This window comes from Euleptes europaea, chromosome 18, assembly GCF_029931775.1.
Source record: "Euleptes europaea isolate rEulEur1 chromosome 18, rEulEur1.hap1, whole genome shotgun sequence".
NCBI lineage: Eukaryota > Metazoa > Chordata > Lepidosauria > Squamata > Sphaerodactylidae > Euleptes > Euleptes europaea.
In genome coordinates this window covers 15,619,215-15,637,406 of record NC_079329.1, presented here as the reverse complement: position 1 = coordinate 15,637,406, position 18,192 = coordinate 15,619,215, and the positions used below count along the sequence as shown (strand labels likewise).

The 18,192-nt window shown below is 45.5% G+C and overlaps 1 protein-coding gene across 1 annotated transcript; it reads right to left on the bottom strand.

The window, feature by feature from the left end:
* Positions 1 to 498: 498 nt before the first annotated feature.
* LOC130490958 (serine protease 27-like) lies at positions 499 to 17,925 on the bottom strand. Its single transcript, XM_056864773.1, has 6 exons — positions 17,762 to 17,925; positions 4,929 to 4,955; positions 4,037 to 4,202; positions 3,653 to 3,924; positions 2,903 to 3,072; positions 499 to 810 (listed from the first exon to the last, which is right to left on the bottom strand). The coding sequence occupies exons 1-6, from the start codon at positions 17,844 to 17,846 to the stop codon at positions 499 to 501; spliced, it is 1,032 nt and encodes a 343-aa protein (XP_056720751.1). The 5' UTR covers positions 17,847 to 17,925.
* Positions 17,926 to 18,192: the final 267 nt, after the last annotated feature.

Here is an 18,192-nt window from a genome sequence, read left to right as displayed (position 1 = left end):
CAAGACTTGAATCATGGTGTTTGTGACGACGCTGACAATTTTAGAATACCAGCATTTATTTTGCAGTGGGAAAGTTAGCCTATTAAGCAGTGTGTGTGTGTGTGGGGGGGATAATTTAATATTGACGAATGACAAATAACTTGCAAAAATCTTCACCTCCCCGCTCCCACCATTTCTACCAAATTTAAGATCACCCTTTGAGGTTGAAGAATATGAATTATTTTAATCAATTTGCTTGTGCTGCACAGAAGTTCTTGAAATGTCTCTCTTGAAAGAGATAGCAACTACGCTAAAAGAAATTTCCAACAATAAATAGAAAGAAAAAAATCATGTTTTTCTTTTCAAAAGACAATAAAACCCAAGTTGTTTGGTACTGCTATGGCTGATGCTTCACGGGCAAATTCAGTCAGGGAGATCAGCAGAAGGTCAACAGTGTCTTTAACAGTGTCCTGTAACTGGGTGGTTAGGAAAAGAAGGAAACTTCCCTCTGTCTCTTGGTTACATAAGCATCAGTAGACCCACCAATAATATCAAAAAGTTGGCAAAGAGGGAGGAAGCGTGGCCAGATAAGTGAACTCCGGGACCCTTTTGGCCTCTGGTATCCGGTCGCCAGTCCCGTAATTCACGGCCATTTGGGTCTTTGACAAATTTAATATCTGGAATGTAGCTGTGGATCCAGTCTTGGTAGTATGTAAGTCGACTGTACACACCAGGACGGTTCTTGATCGCACACCCTTCTCCCCAGCTGACAATGCCAGCCAAGACCCAGGAATGGCCAACAAAACACACCATGGGACCTCCAGAATCGCCCTGGGAACCGAGAGAATATCAATCAGTAATAACAAAATCATCCTGTCCAAGGACCAATTTAGGCACTGCAAAGTTCTTGTGTCCCATCCCCCCACACACATGTGACCATCCCACTCATGTCAACCAGTCATTCCTTGGAAATTCTCTGCTCAGACTTCAGTTCAGTTCCGTTTTTTTTTTTAATTGCATATGGCCAGTGGCTGTTACAAAAAATAAAAATACTACAAAACTGGATGTAACAAATTACAAATTTTAGTAACAAATTAAAAGTTTTATGGGTCTGTTTCTCTAACCCTTCAGATCTTATCAAAATACAGCACATAAAACATTATTTAATAGTTAACCTTCAGCGTTATATTGGGCGTATCTAATGTGAAATAAACAACAAAACTACTCAAGCCAAAAATCGACTCTGTAAGATGAGGGAAACCCAAAAAGTGAGATATCAGGCCCAATATGGTTTTAGTCCTGGGTAATAAGACTCTGCCAGATAGAATTCACAGTTGCAATTTAAAAAGCTCGCTTTGCATCAGCCAATCAGTTAATTCTTTTCGGAATTAATGGGTTGGGCCAACCTGGCGCACATTTTCTTTGCCGGTGAAGCAAAGGGGGCAACTTGAAGAGTGACAGCTGCCTCCATATCTGCAAGGAGAAATAAAACTTTCTCCATAACAGTCTGTTGTCCTAAATTGGCCAAAATTCTCTCTAAAAATTATGGTCAGACTTTATTACCTACTCAAAATAAAGCAGAAATGGCTGCAAACCAATTCATGCATAAACAGCATACTATATTTTTTCTAATGAACATATACTCATTCAAGTGGCATAGCAAACACGTACATAAATATTACAATCAGAAACAATCAACAGGTAAATAGTGTCCATATGATGGTTAGATGACAAAAAGCCAAATTCCGGTCTCTATGAGAGCAAAGAAGGTATTTCTTCATGGTCCCACATGTTCATCCATGGTCCCACATGTTCATCAGAGAACCAATATTTGTATAATCCAAAAGATCTTATGAAAGCGAGAACGGTATTTCTGGAATCACACCATTTTATATGAGATATACTTCATCAGACCGATAACAATTATAAATGCTCATGAGACCATCCTGGTCTCCATCCTGGCCTCCAATTCATGAGCAACCACTTTCTTGGTGGTCTCCCATCCAAGTACTAACAAGAGTAGGGTGCCAGCTCTGGACTGGGAAACACCTGGAGGTTTTTGGGGGTGGAGTCTGAGGAGGACAGGGTTTGGGGAGGGGAGGGACTTCAATGGCATATAACGCCATAGAGTCCACCTTCCAAAGCAGCCATTTTCTCCAGGGGACTAATCTCTGTTGCCCGGAGATCAGTTGTAATAGCAGGAGATCTCCAGCCCCCACCTGGGGGTTGTGAATAAACAACTGATCTCTGGGCAACCTGGAGATCAGCCCCCACCTGGAGGTTGGCAACCCTAAACAAGAGCTAAACTTGCTTAGCTTCTCAAGATCTGACAAGATCAGGGCCATCCCAGTTAGGGCCCCAGGCTACTAGATCCATGATATCCAAATGGAACTGGATCAGAACCAGTCCTGTTAACATCACAAGGGGCAACAGCTGTGGAAAACTATCGCTCTCATGCCCTGATTGTGAGCTTCCAGGAAATAGCCGGCTCGCCACTTTGGGAAAAGGGATGCCGGACTAATGAGACTTTTTGTTTAGATCCAGCAAGGCTCTTCCAATCTTGTGCTATAGCTTTAAAGGTAAAGGTCCCCTGTGCAAGCACCAGGTCATTCCTGACTCATGGGGTGACCTCACATCCCAACGTTTTCCAAGCAGACTTTGTTTACGGGGTGGTTTGCCAGTGCCTTCCCCAGTCATCTGCCCTTTACCCCCAGCAAGCTGGTCCTCATTTGACCGACCTCGGAAGGATGGAAGGCTGAGTCAGCCTTGAGCTGGTGACCTGAAACCAACTTCCGTCGGGATCGAACTCAGGTCGTGAGCGGAGCTTTGGACTGCAGCACTGCAGCATTACCACTCTGCGCCACGGGGGCTCCTACTATACCTTTGCTCACCCTTTCATTACCAAAAGCTGTGGTTCTCTCACCTTGCAGGCATCTCTCCGGCCCTCGGCATACCCAGCACACATCATATCATCCTTGATAATCCGTGGGGTCAGGCCATCACCCATGTTGGTTCGGTACAGTTCGCTGCATGTCTTGGAGTCAATGATGGGCACCTGCAACTTCTGGAGGGTTTGTGGGGAGGGAAGGTCAACTGCAATGACAACACCGCACACCACTGAAGCAGAGATGCCTAAAGCCCCACCCTCCTGGGCTCCTCCCACACACCTCCTGCCATTGATCAAGCCACTGTGTTCATGATGGATAGGTACGCTGGTGGATAAGGCAATCAATGGCTTTTAGCCATGATTAGGGTGGCCAGCCTCCAGGGACTAGCTGGAGACCTCCTGCTATTACAAGTGACCTCCAGCCGATAGAGATCTGTTCCAGTGGAGAAAAGTGGCTGCTTTGACAATTGGACTCTATGGCATTGACGTCTCTCCCCTCTCCAAACCCCTCCCTCTTCAGGCTCTGCCTAGGGTTTCCAGCCTCCAGGTAATAGCAGAAGATCTCCTGCTATTAGAACTGATCTCCAGCTGATAGAGATCAGTTCACCTGGAGAAAAATGGCCGCTTTGGCCATTGGACTCTAGGGCGTTGAAGTCCCTCCCTTCCCCAAACCCCACCCTCCTCAGGGTATGAAAACCAGTTCTTTTTCGTCCTCCCCTGTCACTGTTGAACTTTTCCCAAATCTCCACTTTCTCCACCATCTTTTTCTCTCTCTCCTGGACCTACCTGAATAGCGCAAGTTGCCCCAGCCAGTGACCCAGCAGAGTTTGCCTGGGGGGAACTTCATGGAGGCATCCGGCAGGCAGATGGGCAAGATGAAATCCGAATAGCGGACCCTCTTTGCCAGCTGCACAAGGGCAATGTCTCCGCTGGTCGTCTGGCCGGCATACAATGGGTTGACGATAACCTGCTTCACTTCCAAGCAACAGGCCTGCGGGCCGGGGTTGGACAGCTGGTTGACCCCCAGGAGAACGCGGTACTGGGAGAGATCCCTAAACCTGGAAACAGGACAGCAAGCGTGGGGCAGGGTGGAGAGGTGGTTTAGGGTAGGAGACGGTAGGGTCAGGGGGGGGTGTCAGCGACCCAGGTTTCCCTGTCCCATCTACTCACTGATAAAAGCAGTGTGCTGCAGTTACAACCCACTGGTCGGAGATGAGGGACCCCCCGCACACGTGCCTTTTGTTCAACTGTAAGCTGATCTGCCAGGGAAACTCTCCCGGCACTGTGTCCTGTCCCTTCACAATCCGGTTGAGGCTGATGGGCGGCTGTCCACAGGCTGCCAGGGAAAGAAGAGGTTCATTCAGAGTGACTTGAGGGGGGCTCTGACTTGGGAGCTCGGAGTAGGGCACTGAGATCGTACTGGTCCAGGTCGCACCTGTTCAGACAATCTTTTTGCCTGGAGTTTCATGATGCATTCAGACAAAGCCATTATTCAGATTGCCATGACTGGAAAGAAGGCAAGCCCACAGCAGGTATTCATGCAAAGGTGGGATGATCACCCTTCTGCGATAGTAGGTCGTTCACCTGGGTTTCTGTATCAGAAGCAAGTGGATACACTGATCACACCTGATGCAGAACCAAGAAAGAACTATCCACCCACACAACAGCTTGATTGAAAAGAAACAAGGCCAGAGCAGCAAATCATGCAGAGAAGCAACGGGCAACCTACTCTACAGAATCTGAAAAACATAACCACCTTTGGGATATGCTGATTGGAGGTGGTAAAGCTAGCGTGGAGATTTAAGCAGAGATGCAGCAGGCAGCCTCTTCTCTGAATCAGTATTTCAGGTTCTCGGAAACTTCATTTATTCTATTTCTTGCAGCAGACACTTTGGGAATTGCTAGGCAAAGGTAGCAGAGCGGTATATTCAAAATGGAACAAAATGAATGTGAAAAGGCAAGAGACATTCCCCTTACAAGCTTGATTCAACCACCAGCCCACAGTTCTGATGGAAAGAAGATGTTCAGAGACAGAAATATGCTGGATTGTTGATAAACTCACCTCTGGATGCCTGATTCTCCTGCACGCCTGCAACACAACAAGGCACAGATAAGAGGTGACCCAAGAAATTTACAAGTGTCGTTGGGTCTAAGAGACCCAGATTTATATTCCTAACTGGCCATACAGCTAGGGTTGTCAGCTCTGGGTCAGGAAATACCTGGATTTGGGGGGTGGAACCTGAGGAGGGTGGTGATTGGGGTATAATGCCATAGTCCACCGTCCAGAGCAGCCATTTTCTCCAGGTGAACTGATCTCTGTCACCTGGATATATGGTTGCCAACCTCCAGGTGGTGGCTGGAGATTTCCTGCTATTACACCTGATCTCTAGCTGATTGAGATCAATTCTTCTAGAGAAAATGGCTGCCTTGGCAATTGGATTCTATGGCATTGAAGTCCCTCCCCTCTCCAAACCCTGCCCTCCTCAGGCTTCGCCCCCAAAATCTCCAGGTATTTCCCAACCTGAAGCTGGCGACTCTACCTGGAGAGCAGTTGTAATAGCAGGGGAACTCCAGGAGGTTCTGGAGGTTACCAACCCTACATATGGCATCCACTACCTGGAGGTTACCAACCCTACATATGGCATCCCTACTGAGTATTTATTCTTCATTACAGGTAGATGCTCTTGTACCCAGAACTATAGACAAAGCTGAAAGTTCCACCCCTTCCCCTCCACTACAGAATGCTAACCACATGCCAAACCCCCTGGACCAGTGGGAGATCACTGGCAGCTCCTCACACCCATTGGCAATTTATAGTGAGTGGGGAAATTTCCGTGAAAGCTCCAAAGAGCTTTGATGTTCAAAGAAAAGCTTAGATTTAAAAACAAAAACAAAAAACAAGTGGGCTGTGCATGTATGAAAGTGGAAGTTGAAGAAAAAAAGGGAAGAAGCGCAAACATTTTAAAGGACGGGCTTCAATGGATCTCGGTCAGTTTGAGAGCTGGGCAACACCAAAAAAGCCACACCAAGTTGGCAAATATCAAAGCAAGGTGCTCTTGTAGCTGAAATGCAAAGCTTCTTCAGCCATTTTCACATGCTGGAATCCTGGGTAGAACCTAGGGTTGCCAAGTGGCTTGGAATGGCTGGCGATTGCCCGCCAATCCATCTGCTGTCTGACAGCAAGGATCGCATGCGCAGGCACGAGCAATGCGATCCCGTCACTTCTGGTTTACTTCCGGAAAGCTGCAGCGTGACGGGAACGATTTAACACTCAAATGGGGGTTTGCGTGGTAAATCATCCTGCTGTGCTGCGGTGCTTCCGGAAGTAAACCAGAAGTGATGGGATCGCGTTGCTTGCAGCCATGCACATGCGATTTCCCAGCCCCCAAAATCTCCCGCTGGAGAGAGGGGGGACCTGGCAACCCTAGTAGAACCAGAATCCTTTTGGTCTTCAAAGTTGTCAGCCCAGACCCTTATCCTGCTTGGTTTTTCATCAGGGGCTGCAATTATCCAAGATTAAGGAACGGGAAGTCAAGATGGCTGCCTCTGTGTATGGATTCCTGACTCTGAAAAAAATGCAGCAGTGCCTGGGGTGGGGCAGCTAAGCTGGCTTTAAGCCCAACCTCGTCGCTTCATCCCAGCCCACATAGATCCATGCCTTCCTGTCGCCAATCACAAGTAGGAAACAATAGACTGGTATGGCCCAGAATTCCCCACTGTCTGGAACATTGATCTTTCCTTGTCCCTCTTGATCATGGCATCACACTTTCCATTCCAGATCAAGGCCCGGTGTTCCGAAGACAATCTCCCTCTTCAAAACTAATTTAGCAAAGCCGTAATTTACTTTCCCCCACCCACCGACCAACGCCCTGAAACCCAATTATAACATCATCAGAATCAACTCAAGAAACTATTACGGCGCCTCTTTCATCGGCGTTAATGACCTTTCCATGCCGGCACTCGTCTGGCGCAGGCTCATTAAGATGATATCGCTGCCCTTCTTAGTACAGTGAGAAAAAGAGGAGGCGAAATGACACAACCCCTGAGCGACACATCTCCCCTGAGGCGCTGTGTTCCGAAGCAGACATAGGCCCTGTTACCTCTCGCAACGGGGTTGGGGTACCTGTTCCACACAGCCCCTTGTGGCCTGACCTGCAGCCATCCCTGAAAGAGGTCACCAAGGAGAAGGTACTGTACCAATACCCATAGTATTGCCCTTTCCCATCTGTTGGTAGCACCAAGCAGTCAGAAATATATATAATCGCTGAACATAGAACTTCACCTTCAAATGAAGGACACTAGTCCCTAATTTGTTGTTGTTGTTTTTGTTGAGTTAGAAACTCCATAGACCAACTCCACAGAGAAACTGTCATGGTACAAAGTAAAACACTATAAACTCATAAAACAAAATAAAAATCTAGCCATTACAACTTTATAAAAACTGTACCCTTCCTACCCTCATTTCACATGGACATATTTGCATAGCATGTCCATCCTAGACTCATTGGCAACATTTCAGAGGTCGATTTTAGAGATAAGCAAATGATCCCAATTTCATTTCTTTTTTACATTTGTGTTCAGTTTCGATAGTGGGTTTCTGTTCTCTGTTTTTGACTGTTGGGTTTATAGATACCTTTGTAGTGTGCACATCACATATTATACTCAGAACATGCAACCATGTATAGGAATAACAGAAATGCAATGTATAAAGTTGATTTATTGATGTACAAATAACAATAACGTGGTTGATGTTTTACAAAACATATTCAGTGAGTGTTCCCACAAAATGACATGAAAACATGGGGATTGATTCTCACAAGATCTATTCTCAATGTACTCACCTAAGGCTTGTCTAACATGTCTGAGAAGCATTATTCTCACAGTGCCCATGAGTTCTTTCACAGCATATCTAATAACATGTGCCTCTCCTGTTTGTGAGCAGACATGGTTACAGTCCACCCAGGCCATGTCCATTCAACTGCTGAAATGACTGCTGAAATCAGCTTACAAACTCCTTCCCTTCCTCTCTGCACAACAAACACCTTGTGAGGTAGGTGGGCTGAGAAAGTTCAGAGAGAACTAGCCCAAGGTCACCCAGCAGGCTTAACGTGGAGGAGTGGGGAATCAAACCCGGTTCTCCAGATTAGAGTCCACCGTTCCTAACCACTACACCACACTGGTCCCCTTTGTCCACCCAAAAAGTCTTTGGAGGGATCACAAAATCTGTATTAATAAAAGTCATGTGGGATGAAGGTGGTAATAAGGAGGAGAACGAGGAGAGATTAACCTAAAATGGTGGCTGGATCCATCCCTCTGGATCACATGGTTTGAACTGATTCAAGAACACAAGCAAAGAATCACCAATTCCATCAAGATGGAAAAATCTAAGAGCTTCTAATAATAAGCAGCTGCAATTATGATATACGGGAGCATCAAAGCAAATTCAAGTGCTGCCGATCTAAATCTCTACAAAACCACAACCGCACAGAAATAATCAACTGAGATCAAAGGGCGGAGCAGAAAAACGAGAACTTGGAGGCACTTGGCAAAAAAAAAAAACATGCAGAGAGAGGCAGAGTGATTTAATGCCTGTGAGAGGAAGAAGGAATGTTTCTGAAAAATGTATCCTGCAGGAGTGTTAAAAACAAGCCGGCGAGAATATTGGCTGAGCCGACTTCAACGAGCAGGCCAAGAGCTTGTAAAATTCATAGACCATCAAGGGGAAGTTAAAAGAAAGGAAGGTGGGCAGGAAAATATTCTGGCAGAAAGGCAATGGAAAGTTATCCGCAGGTGAAACGAGAGGTCGGTGGGGTTCGTGGGACTGCTTGTAAAGACAGTCTGCCAGGGAACTAGGAAACTTTGCAAACTTGCAAGAATTTGGCCCAACTCTTTGTTCGAGCAGAAAGACAAACACTCTGTGCTGTGATTTTAAAATTGGAACCATCTGGTTGAGATTTGTAAGGATGAGGTAATGCAGATTTCAAGGGGCAGCTGGTTGAAATTTGTATACCATGTTCGCAGAAACGTTCAGCTGGTGGGGAGAAGGGACCACAGATTGGGATTTGTCTTGAGGTTGGATGAAATTTGTTAAAAACAATCAACATGTCTCTTTGTGAATTGCCGTCCTTATTTGAGTATTGCTGGCTCAGGCAGAGGCCATATATTATAAAATAAAGCTAAAGATCTACACGATCGGTTGGAGCAATTATCTTCTGCTGTCCCAAACTCGAGCAGACAAATTCTGTGGAAATAGATCTGGCTCGTAACTTGAAGTTTGGCCGGTGTTAGTTGTACACCAGTTTGTTCCGTGTCATCACTTACTAGCTTTACAGAAAGGCCACAGATGTTTTGGTGCACTTGTATTTCACTTGTAGTCATATTGCATGATGAATTTGTAGTTTTAAAGCCACATAAAACATTCTGGTTTGCGCTTGTGTGATCCCCACACAAAAAGATTAAAAGCTTGTGAAAATGTGTATGGCGTGACACAACAAGATTTAGTTATATTCATTAATTCCAGCATACTTTGTTAATTAATTGCAAGATTTATACCCCTCCTTTCCTCTTGACTCGGCAGCTTACAGTAATAACATTACAAGTTAAAACTAAAATAACATCGCAAACCATAAATACTTTCCCCGCCCCTGCGATTCATGCTGTTCATAGCCCCTCGAAAGGAGATTAATCAACAGCAGGACATGTTTCAGAATGCCCACCAGAACAGAGAAGGACCTGAAACGAAAGGACCATTATATTTAACTCAAATTCCTTACCCTCCAACATTTTGACAGATGAAAATAGAGGCATGCTGGTAAAACCCCCAGTTCTCATAACTTGCATCACTGCCTGACTTAAACATTACTGAAGGCTCTACTCTGCCTTCTCCGAGCTGTATTTGGTTTCTCCACGATGTCTTATCTTCTGCTAATCTAACAATTTAGGAGGATGTTTGCTTTTTGAGTTGAAGATAAAACTAGAAAAACAGAATTGCCCAACAAGAGGTGATAGACGATGTACGAAAAGGTAGACTGTGTACTGCACAGTGCCTTAGGGTTCATTTGCACGTACAGATGCTAGAGGCGATGCGCTCGTTTGCAACTCTGAAACTGAACTGGGGTTCGCACGAGCATTGCAAATGAATCCCTGAAGAATGACAAGCCGAGCAATGCGCGCGCACACAAACACGCAAAACAGACGTGAAAATCGGGAAGCAATTTACTAAGAACAAGGAATTAGAAAATAGGAAAAGCGCCCAATCAATCAAGACACTTGGAATGTATGCGACTCCATTTATTTGCGAATCCTGGTGGCGTCTCTCTAAAACAAGGTGACTTACAATTCTTTTCAGACCTCGCATATGCATCTCCTTCTGGCAGCATTTACAGCTGACGTGGGGTGCCCTCCTAGCTTATTTCAATAACATGGATGCCACTGAAACAGCCCCAGGCTCCTAATTATAGGGACGCAATGTAGCAATCCTATGGGAAAAGGATTCTGGGTGATAACGAAGATCCTGCATTCTGATTAGGAACTCTGGTCCCACTTACTTCTCCCAGGCTGCTCCCAGTTTTTTCCCTATCCGCGGCACCAAAGTTCTTATCACGCTGCATTTATGTACAGGGGTGAGTGAGCAAAACATAGTCATTCAGAGTCACATAACGCAGTCTTTCTCTGGGAAATGATCTTTCTGAGTTGACCAAGTTTTTACAGCAAGTACTGATGTATAATTTTGCCAGAATGTTAATAGAGCTAGAAGGTCTATAGTTAGTCGAATGGCAAAGTCCTATCCCCCTTTTACAGAGGTATCACAACACTCGCATTCCACCCTAAGGGTATTGAGCCTGTAAAATTTGTAACGTCAAAGAATTTAGTAATAACATGTATTTACCAGTCTGGATGATTCTTAAACACTACACCAGGGGTGTCATTATCCCTCAGGGCTTTTTTGCTAGAAAGCTATACAATTAGCCCATCTCTTTTCACGGGCGCCTACTGGATAGTGCATGTGATGTCACCGCTGATGATACACAAGTCTCTCTCCCTATGCCCGCCCAAGATTGGGTCCTGTTTATAAACAGCATATGAGAGAGAAAAGGAGAAATTCAGTAAAGAGTGCTTGTTCACAGTACCATGTGAACACGCATATCATCCCATTTTTTTAAAGTGCAAATATACCCACAAATCCTTTAAAAAATGTGTGCCAAACCTTAGCACAAAGTTCAACGTCGGAAGGAAGGAAGGAAGGAAGGAAGGAAGGAAGGAAGGAAGGAAGGAAGGAAGGAAGGAAGGAAGGAAGGAAGGAAGGAAGGAAGGAAGGAAGGAAGGAAGGAAGGAAGGAAGGAAGGAAACTTGCTCCTTTGCTATAAAGCTATAGGAAGGTTTCCCTATACCTATGTTTGTGTAGTGATCATGCTACCATTGTAGGATAAGGGCTAGTACCACTATAGCTCAAAAGGGGTAATGTCCCCCCCTCTGCCCCTCCCTTCCCAAAGATGATCTGTACACACATTTTACAAAATGAAATGTTACAGATTTCAACAGAGTAGAGCCAGTGCTGATAGTTTATAGATCGTTGTGAGACTGCTTGGCAGGCGTTGAGCTAATAGAGTAATTAGGAACAGGCTTAACAATAAAACTGCCTGTATGATAACGTCTTTATATAAGTGTATGTTGCAACTGTGTTGGAAGCGTTGTCTGCAGCTACGGTCATCCCCTTGAGAAAGGCTGTCAAAGGCAAGCTGCAAAAAAAGGTCAGGCTAAGGGCCTAACTAGCCCCTGCATGTCTGGTGAGAGACTTTCAACAAAAACTCTGGGTGTTCCTGACACAAAACTCCGGTGGATTGTCTAGTTAGGGTTGCCAGCCTCCAGGTAGGGACTGGAGATCTCCCAGGATTACAGCTGATCTTCAGACAACAGAGATCAGTTCCCCTGGAGATAGGGCTGACAGGTAGCTTGGAATGGTGGGCAATTGGCCGCTGGTCCATCAGCCGGCTCAAAGCAAGGATTGCATGTGCACACGGCTGTGAGCGATGGGATACCATCACTTCCGGTTTAGTTCCAGAAAAGCCGCAGTGCGATGGGACGATTTACCACTCAAATGGGGGTTTGAGTGGTAAATTGTCCCATTGTGCTGCGGCGCTTCCAGAAGTAAACTGGAAATGACAGGATTGTGTTGCTCGTGGCTGTGCATGTGTGATCCCCACCCCAAAAATCTCCCTACCTGGAGAAAATGGCTGGTTGGGAGAGTGTGTGCTATGGTACTATACCCTGATGAGGTCCATCCTTGGGGTTCCCAGCTCCAGATTGGGAATTAACTGGAGATTTTGGGGGTGGAGCCTGAGGAGGATGGGGTTTGGGGAGGGGAGGGGAGGGGAGGGACTTCAGTGAGGCATAATGCCATAGATTCCACCTTACAAAGTGTCCATTTTCTCCAGATGAACTGATCTCTGTCACCTGGAGATCTGCTGTAATAGCAGGAGATCTCCAGCTACCACCTGGAGGTTAGCAACCTTATCCCCTCTCCAATCCCCACCCTCCCCAGGCTCCACCCCAAATGTCTAGGTATTTCCCAAGCAGGAGTTGGCGACCCTTCCTGAAGTAGAGAAATGGAAACCAAGGTGGCACAGCAGGAACACAAAAAAATTATTTCAGACCCAATCACAGTTTCCGTTGCCCATGGCTGTGATGAGAAAGTTTTGCTTTTTAAAAAAAGCTATGCTGGCAACATTGATTGTAAAATATCCTGCACTTCTGCAATGGTTTCATTCATACAGCACCCTTCCTGAAGCTGAGCTGGAAAAGGGTCTGGTCAGGGGGCCTGGTTGGCCGTCTTCCTGGGAACTTGTTCTTCTCCGCCTCGTTCCGTGATAGAGGAAAGGCAGGATATGAATGTACTAATAAATCAAAACAGAGTGCAAGAGAAGATCAACTCAAGTCTCACAGCCTGAATTCCAGCTGTCAAAGTGCCTGAATCAAGCCGCCTCCAGGATAGTTGGAAGAAGAAAAAGCAACCTGGCAACCTTAGAGCTGTACGCCTTGTATTTTAAAGATGCAAAAGCCACTCGTGATATGCATGCCGTAGAGTTCTCAGCCCCATTTTGTGTGTGTGTGTAAAGTGCCGTCAAGTCGCAGCCGACTTATGGCAACCCCTTTTGGGGGGGTTCAAGGCAAGAGACTAACAGAGGTGGTTTGCCAGTGCCTTCCTCTGCACAGCAACCCTGGTATACCTTGGTGGTCTCCCATCCCAATACTAACCAGGGCTGACCCTGCTTAGCTTCTGAAATCTGATGAGATCAGGCTAGCCTGGGCCATCCAGGTCAGGGCCATCGCCATTTTACTTTAATTGAAATTTGAGGGGAAACTGGAAGATCATCTTCCCACCACCACACCTTCGGGTAGCAGAAGAAAAAAATTAAAATGGCAGGTGGTTCACCCAGCATGACACCGCTTTGGTGGAAAAACCTGAAGTGATGTCATGCCACGTGAGGAATCACCAGAAACTCTATGGTTTTACCATAGACTTTCCAGCAATTCCTTAAGTGACATGACATCACTTCTGGTTTCCCCTACCCCAGGCACCAGGCCCAAATCTCAAGGAATTTCCCAAGCCAGAGTTGGCATCCCTACTTTAAGCTGCCACTAGATATCTTCTAAAGTGAAATACAAGTCAAATTTGGAGGACAGTCACAAGTATTGCATGGAGGTGGAAGACATTTCAGTGTTTGTTGTGGGAGAACCTTCTTAACTAGGGTTGCCAACCTCCAGGTACTAGCTATTGCAGCAGATCTCCAGTCAATAGAGATCAGTTCACATAGAGAAAATGGCCGCTTTGGCAATTGGACTCTATGGCATTGAAGTCTCTCCCCTCCCCAAACCCCGCCCTCCTCAGGCTCCCCCCAAAAATCTCCAGGTGTATTCCAAACCAGAGCTAGCAACCCTATACTCAACAAGGTTCAAAGGCTCATTTTGGGGTATTTTGAAGATTAAAATTGCAACAACAACTGGGTTCTAGTTAGGTTTCTCACTTAACATCAGCCAGTTCTTCATCTTACTACAGCCTGACCCCACCTGGTTTTTGTCGATTCAAGTCACATGATCCCCAGCAGATCCTTATGTGGAGACCCCCCCTCCCCCTTTCACGAGTGGGAAAAACCACCTGGATCCCATCCAGGGCATTTTATGAACATGTTGAGATGATTACTTTGATTTAAGTTTTTAAAATGATGATCCTGAAGAACAATTACATGTGAGCCAAAATGCTAGGGAGGGGACACTGCCCTTACATGACATCCCTGAAACCTCTGTCAGAATTACAAGAGAAAAGGTAAGAATGCCACTTCATGTCACTTTAAGTGAAATTTGAGGGGAAACTGAAGGTCTGTTCAGGGTTGCCAGGTCGACTGCTAAAAAAAAAATTCTCTAGGGGTGAAAGTCTTGCCAGTCTATTAAAAACAGAACCCAGAAGTACTAGTGTACACATTACCTGAATACCCAGAATTAATTCAAAGCAAAGACCTCACAACAGCTATGCTATTTCAAGCCTTGCTATTTCAAGCCTTCCCAGGTTCTCTCTGGGGCAATAATGTGGCATTTTCTCATATTTCCACATAGCCTGAAATATGGTAGTGACTTAAGAAGAAACACAGCTGCCTCTTTGTGTTTGAGTGTCAAATGAAAAAGCAGAGAGTGTGGTACCCCATTGGGCCATATGAAGTTATTATAGCACTTGTTTTTTTATTGTTGTATTGAACACATGAACATATGAAGCTGCCTGGTACTGAATCAGATCCTCGGTCAATCAAAGTCGGTATTGTCTACTCAGACTGGCAGCGGCTCTCCAGGGTCTCAGGCAGAGGTCTTTCCCATCACCTACTTGCCTAGTCCCTTAAACTGGAGATGCCGGGGGTTGAACCTGGGACCTTCTGCATGCCAAGTAGATGCTCTACCAATGAGCCACTGGCTTGTTTGGTTTTTATTTTAGTTGTGAGCTGTCTCGAGCAGGTTCTAGAGAGGAGGCATACAAATTATCTAAATGAATAAATCATGAAGGAGGAACAACTGCAAAGGAAAGCAATAAAAATAGTTGTAAAATAAGTGTGAGGCAAACCATCCCTGAAGTGGCAAGGTTTTCAAAAGAAAAAAAATATAAAACCTGAGCATAGGATTACCATACGCCCTCCAACATTTCACAATGGAAATAGGAACATGATACTCCCATACCGAAGCTCACATCTTCAACCTCTTCCCTTCATTACACACTTCTGACGGCTCTGCTCTGTCACTTGTGAAGGTCATGTTCATTTTCCCTACTGTTTTCCTTGTCATTCCTCCACTGATTTAAAAATGGCTGTTCTTTGGGGTTACAGCTCTAGCAGAAGCAAAGATATATCATTGCCTGACAAATGCGACCACGGTTCAAAAACTATCTCAGTGGTGGCAGGTATGTTGATATGGAAGGTGATAAGGGAGGCTGATAGGGTTGCCAGCCTCCAGGGATGTTAGCACAAAAAATCACCTGCGCTGTGACGTTTACACAAGTGAAGACCAGCACGCAGCTCAATTAAGCAAAATATAAAGCAATCAACATACAATGGGCGAAAATGCATGGTCGCGTTAGCCTCCTTTAATTCCTGTTTTAACCAGGCTCGAACGCACATTAGGCGAAACGCATGGGCTCGATCCTGGATGAATCCTGGCTGAAACAGGGATTAAAGGAGGATAAAGCGACCGTGCGTTTTCGCCCAATGTGATATTTACAAGGAAAATAGAAACAACAAAGGTAATGACAACACTTGGAATAGAGAGCAACATGGAAAAATCATGGGAGGGTCCCATACCCACTATCTCCTGCTATTACAACTGATCTCCAGACAATAGAGATCAGTTTACCTGGAGAAAATGGCCACTCTGGAAGGTGGGGTCTATGGCATTATACCCTATTGAAGTCCCTCCCCTCCCCAAACCCCACACTCCTCAAGCGCCGCCCCAAAAATCTGCAGGTATTTCCCAACCCGGAGCTGGCAACCCTAGAGGCTGAGCACTGGAACCTTAGTGTGTGTGCTCACATGCAAGTACTCTGGCCACTATCCCACTGAGAAATGTAACTTCTAGAGATGATAGGCTACTTCTACATGTGTAGAGCCACTGAGTTCAATTTAACTTCCCCTCACAGGTAACTGTTCTCAAGGGCTTCACACTTAGGTTTGCCAACCTCCAGGTGGTTACAAAAAGAATTATCAGAATTCTCCTGCACGCCTGCAACACAACAAGGCACAGATAAGAGGTGACCCAAGAAATTTACAAGTTTCGTTGTGTCTAAGAGACCCAGATTTATATTCCTAACTGGCCATACGGCTAGGGTTGCCAGCTCTGGGTTGGGAAATACCTGGAGATTTGGGGGGTGGAGCCTGAGGAGGGTGGCAATTGGGGTATAATGCCATAGTCCACCCTCCACAGCAGCCATTTTCTCCAGGTGAACCGAGCTCTGTCACCTGGAGATATGGTTGCCAACCTCCAGGTGGTTAGTAGTACAGGAGCGAGAAGTTTGTTAACAAACGTGCAAAAATGTTTATAAGCTACTTAATTATACACAAACACATCATAGTGAACATATAAAGACATGACCTATAATGTGACAAACAAATAAGGTGACAAATGTACAATAAAGTCAAAAAGATTCAAAAATGTCTCTTGAAAGAGTACAGTAAGTTTCTTGAAACGAAATATCATGTAGTCTTGTAGAAGCCAAGGTCTTGATGAGGATACGGCCGTTTCAAATTCTTAATTAATAGTTCTTCATCAGTCCTTCAATCAATGGTCTTCTTATATTTCTACATATTCATCAATAAGTTTTAGGTTACATCACAAGTCCCGCTCAGGGTAAGGATACATTGTGTAGCAGTTGTTCACTATGATGTGTTTGTGTATAATTAAGTAGCTTATAAACATTTTTGCACTTTCGTTAACAAACTTCTCGCTCCTGTACTAATTTCCTAATCTCTTTGATACTAGTACAGTGGTGTCTATTTTCTTCCCAGCCTCTAGGTGATGGCTGGAGATCTCTCACTATTACAACTGATCTCCAGGCGATAGAAATCAGTTCCCTGGAGAAAATGGCCTCTTTGGCAAGGGGACTCTATGGCATTGAAGTCCCTCCCCTCCCCAAACCCTGCCTTTTTCAGATTCCACCCCCCTCCCCAAATCTCCAGGTATTTTCCAACCTGGAGCTGGAGACCCTACTCACACCTCCGTGGGTGCCAACCCTTTGACTGGATACAGCTGGGATTGAACATAAGAGCTTCAGCATGACAAGTAGGCGCTCTGCCACTGAGCTAGGGACCCTCTCAAATGCGTTTCTGCCATGCCAAGAACGTCCCTACATGATCGGCTCTTCTTATTTCTTTGATATTTAGAATGATGTATGATGATTAAATGGAACAGCCATGTTCAGAGGCTGTCTATCTCCCTGAATGCCTGTCGCTAGGGAATTAAAGCAGAGAGAAACTTTGACCTCTGTGGCCTTCTTGTGGGCCTTCTGGGGCATCTGATTGGGTACTGTGTGAAGCCGGATGCTGGATGGACCTGTGGTCTGATGCAGCACAACTCTTATCTATCGAAAAGAGTTTAAATAATAACAGCAGTTCAAAAAGGGATTCTAAAGAAGATGCTAAGGTAGAAACAGATTTCCGGAGTCCCATATCTCCATTTTCTACCATCCTTGTAGATCTGATTCATAGCTCCTGTCCAAGGCAAATGCACCACCATACTTCATATCCCTTCTCGCCCAGGACTAGGAACAAATCCCAACAGTCTTGGCTTGCCAGATCCAAAACTTTCTTGAGTTTCACTACAAAAGAATTCCCAACAACAAAAGGACAAAATGATAGACTTCCTTACCCATCAACGCCAGCAGAAGCATCAACAGATGAGCTTGCCTGGTGGCCACAATGCCTTGCTGTTGGACCACTTGCCACTCCACCATGGTGGGCCTTGCTGACACCAGAAGAAACCAAATAACCAAAGAGGAGTCAGTAGCTTTCCAGAAATGGGACACAAGAGTGATTGGGAGCCGTTGACAGATAACTGGTGACGAGGGAGTCATCTCGCTTATATACCTGCCTGCAGAAGCTGGGATGGGTGTTAGACTAGAATGTTGACCGACAAGTTCAGCAGATTTTGGCACACGTCTTCAGCTTCCCGTCTATCGCCTATCCTGCTGTGGCCAATTGCCCAGGTTGCTGGGCAGATGTGAACAGAACCGAGAAGCCACGCCTGGATCTACCGTGCCTAGCCATCTTTCTTAGTGTCTTATCCACCCTCAGCTCCTT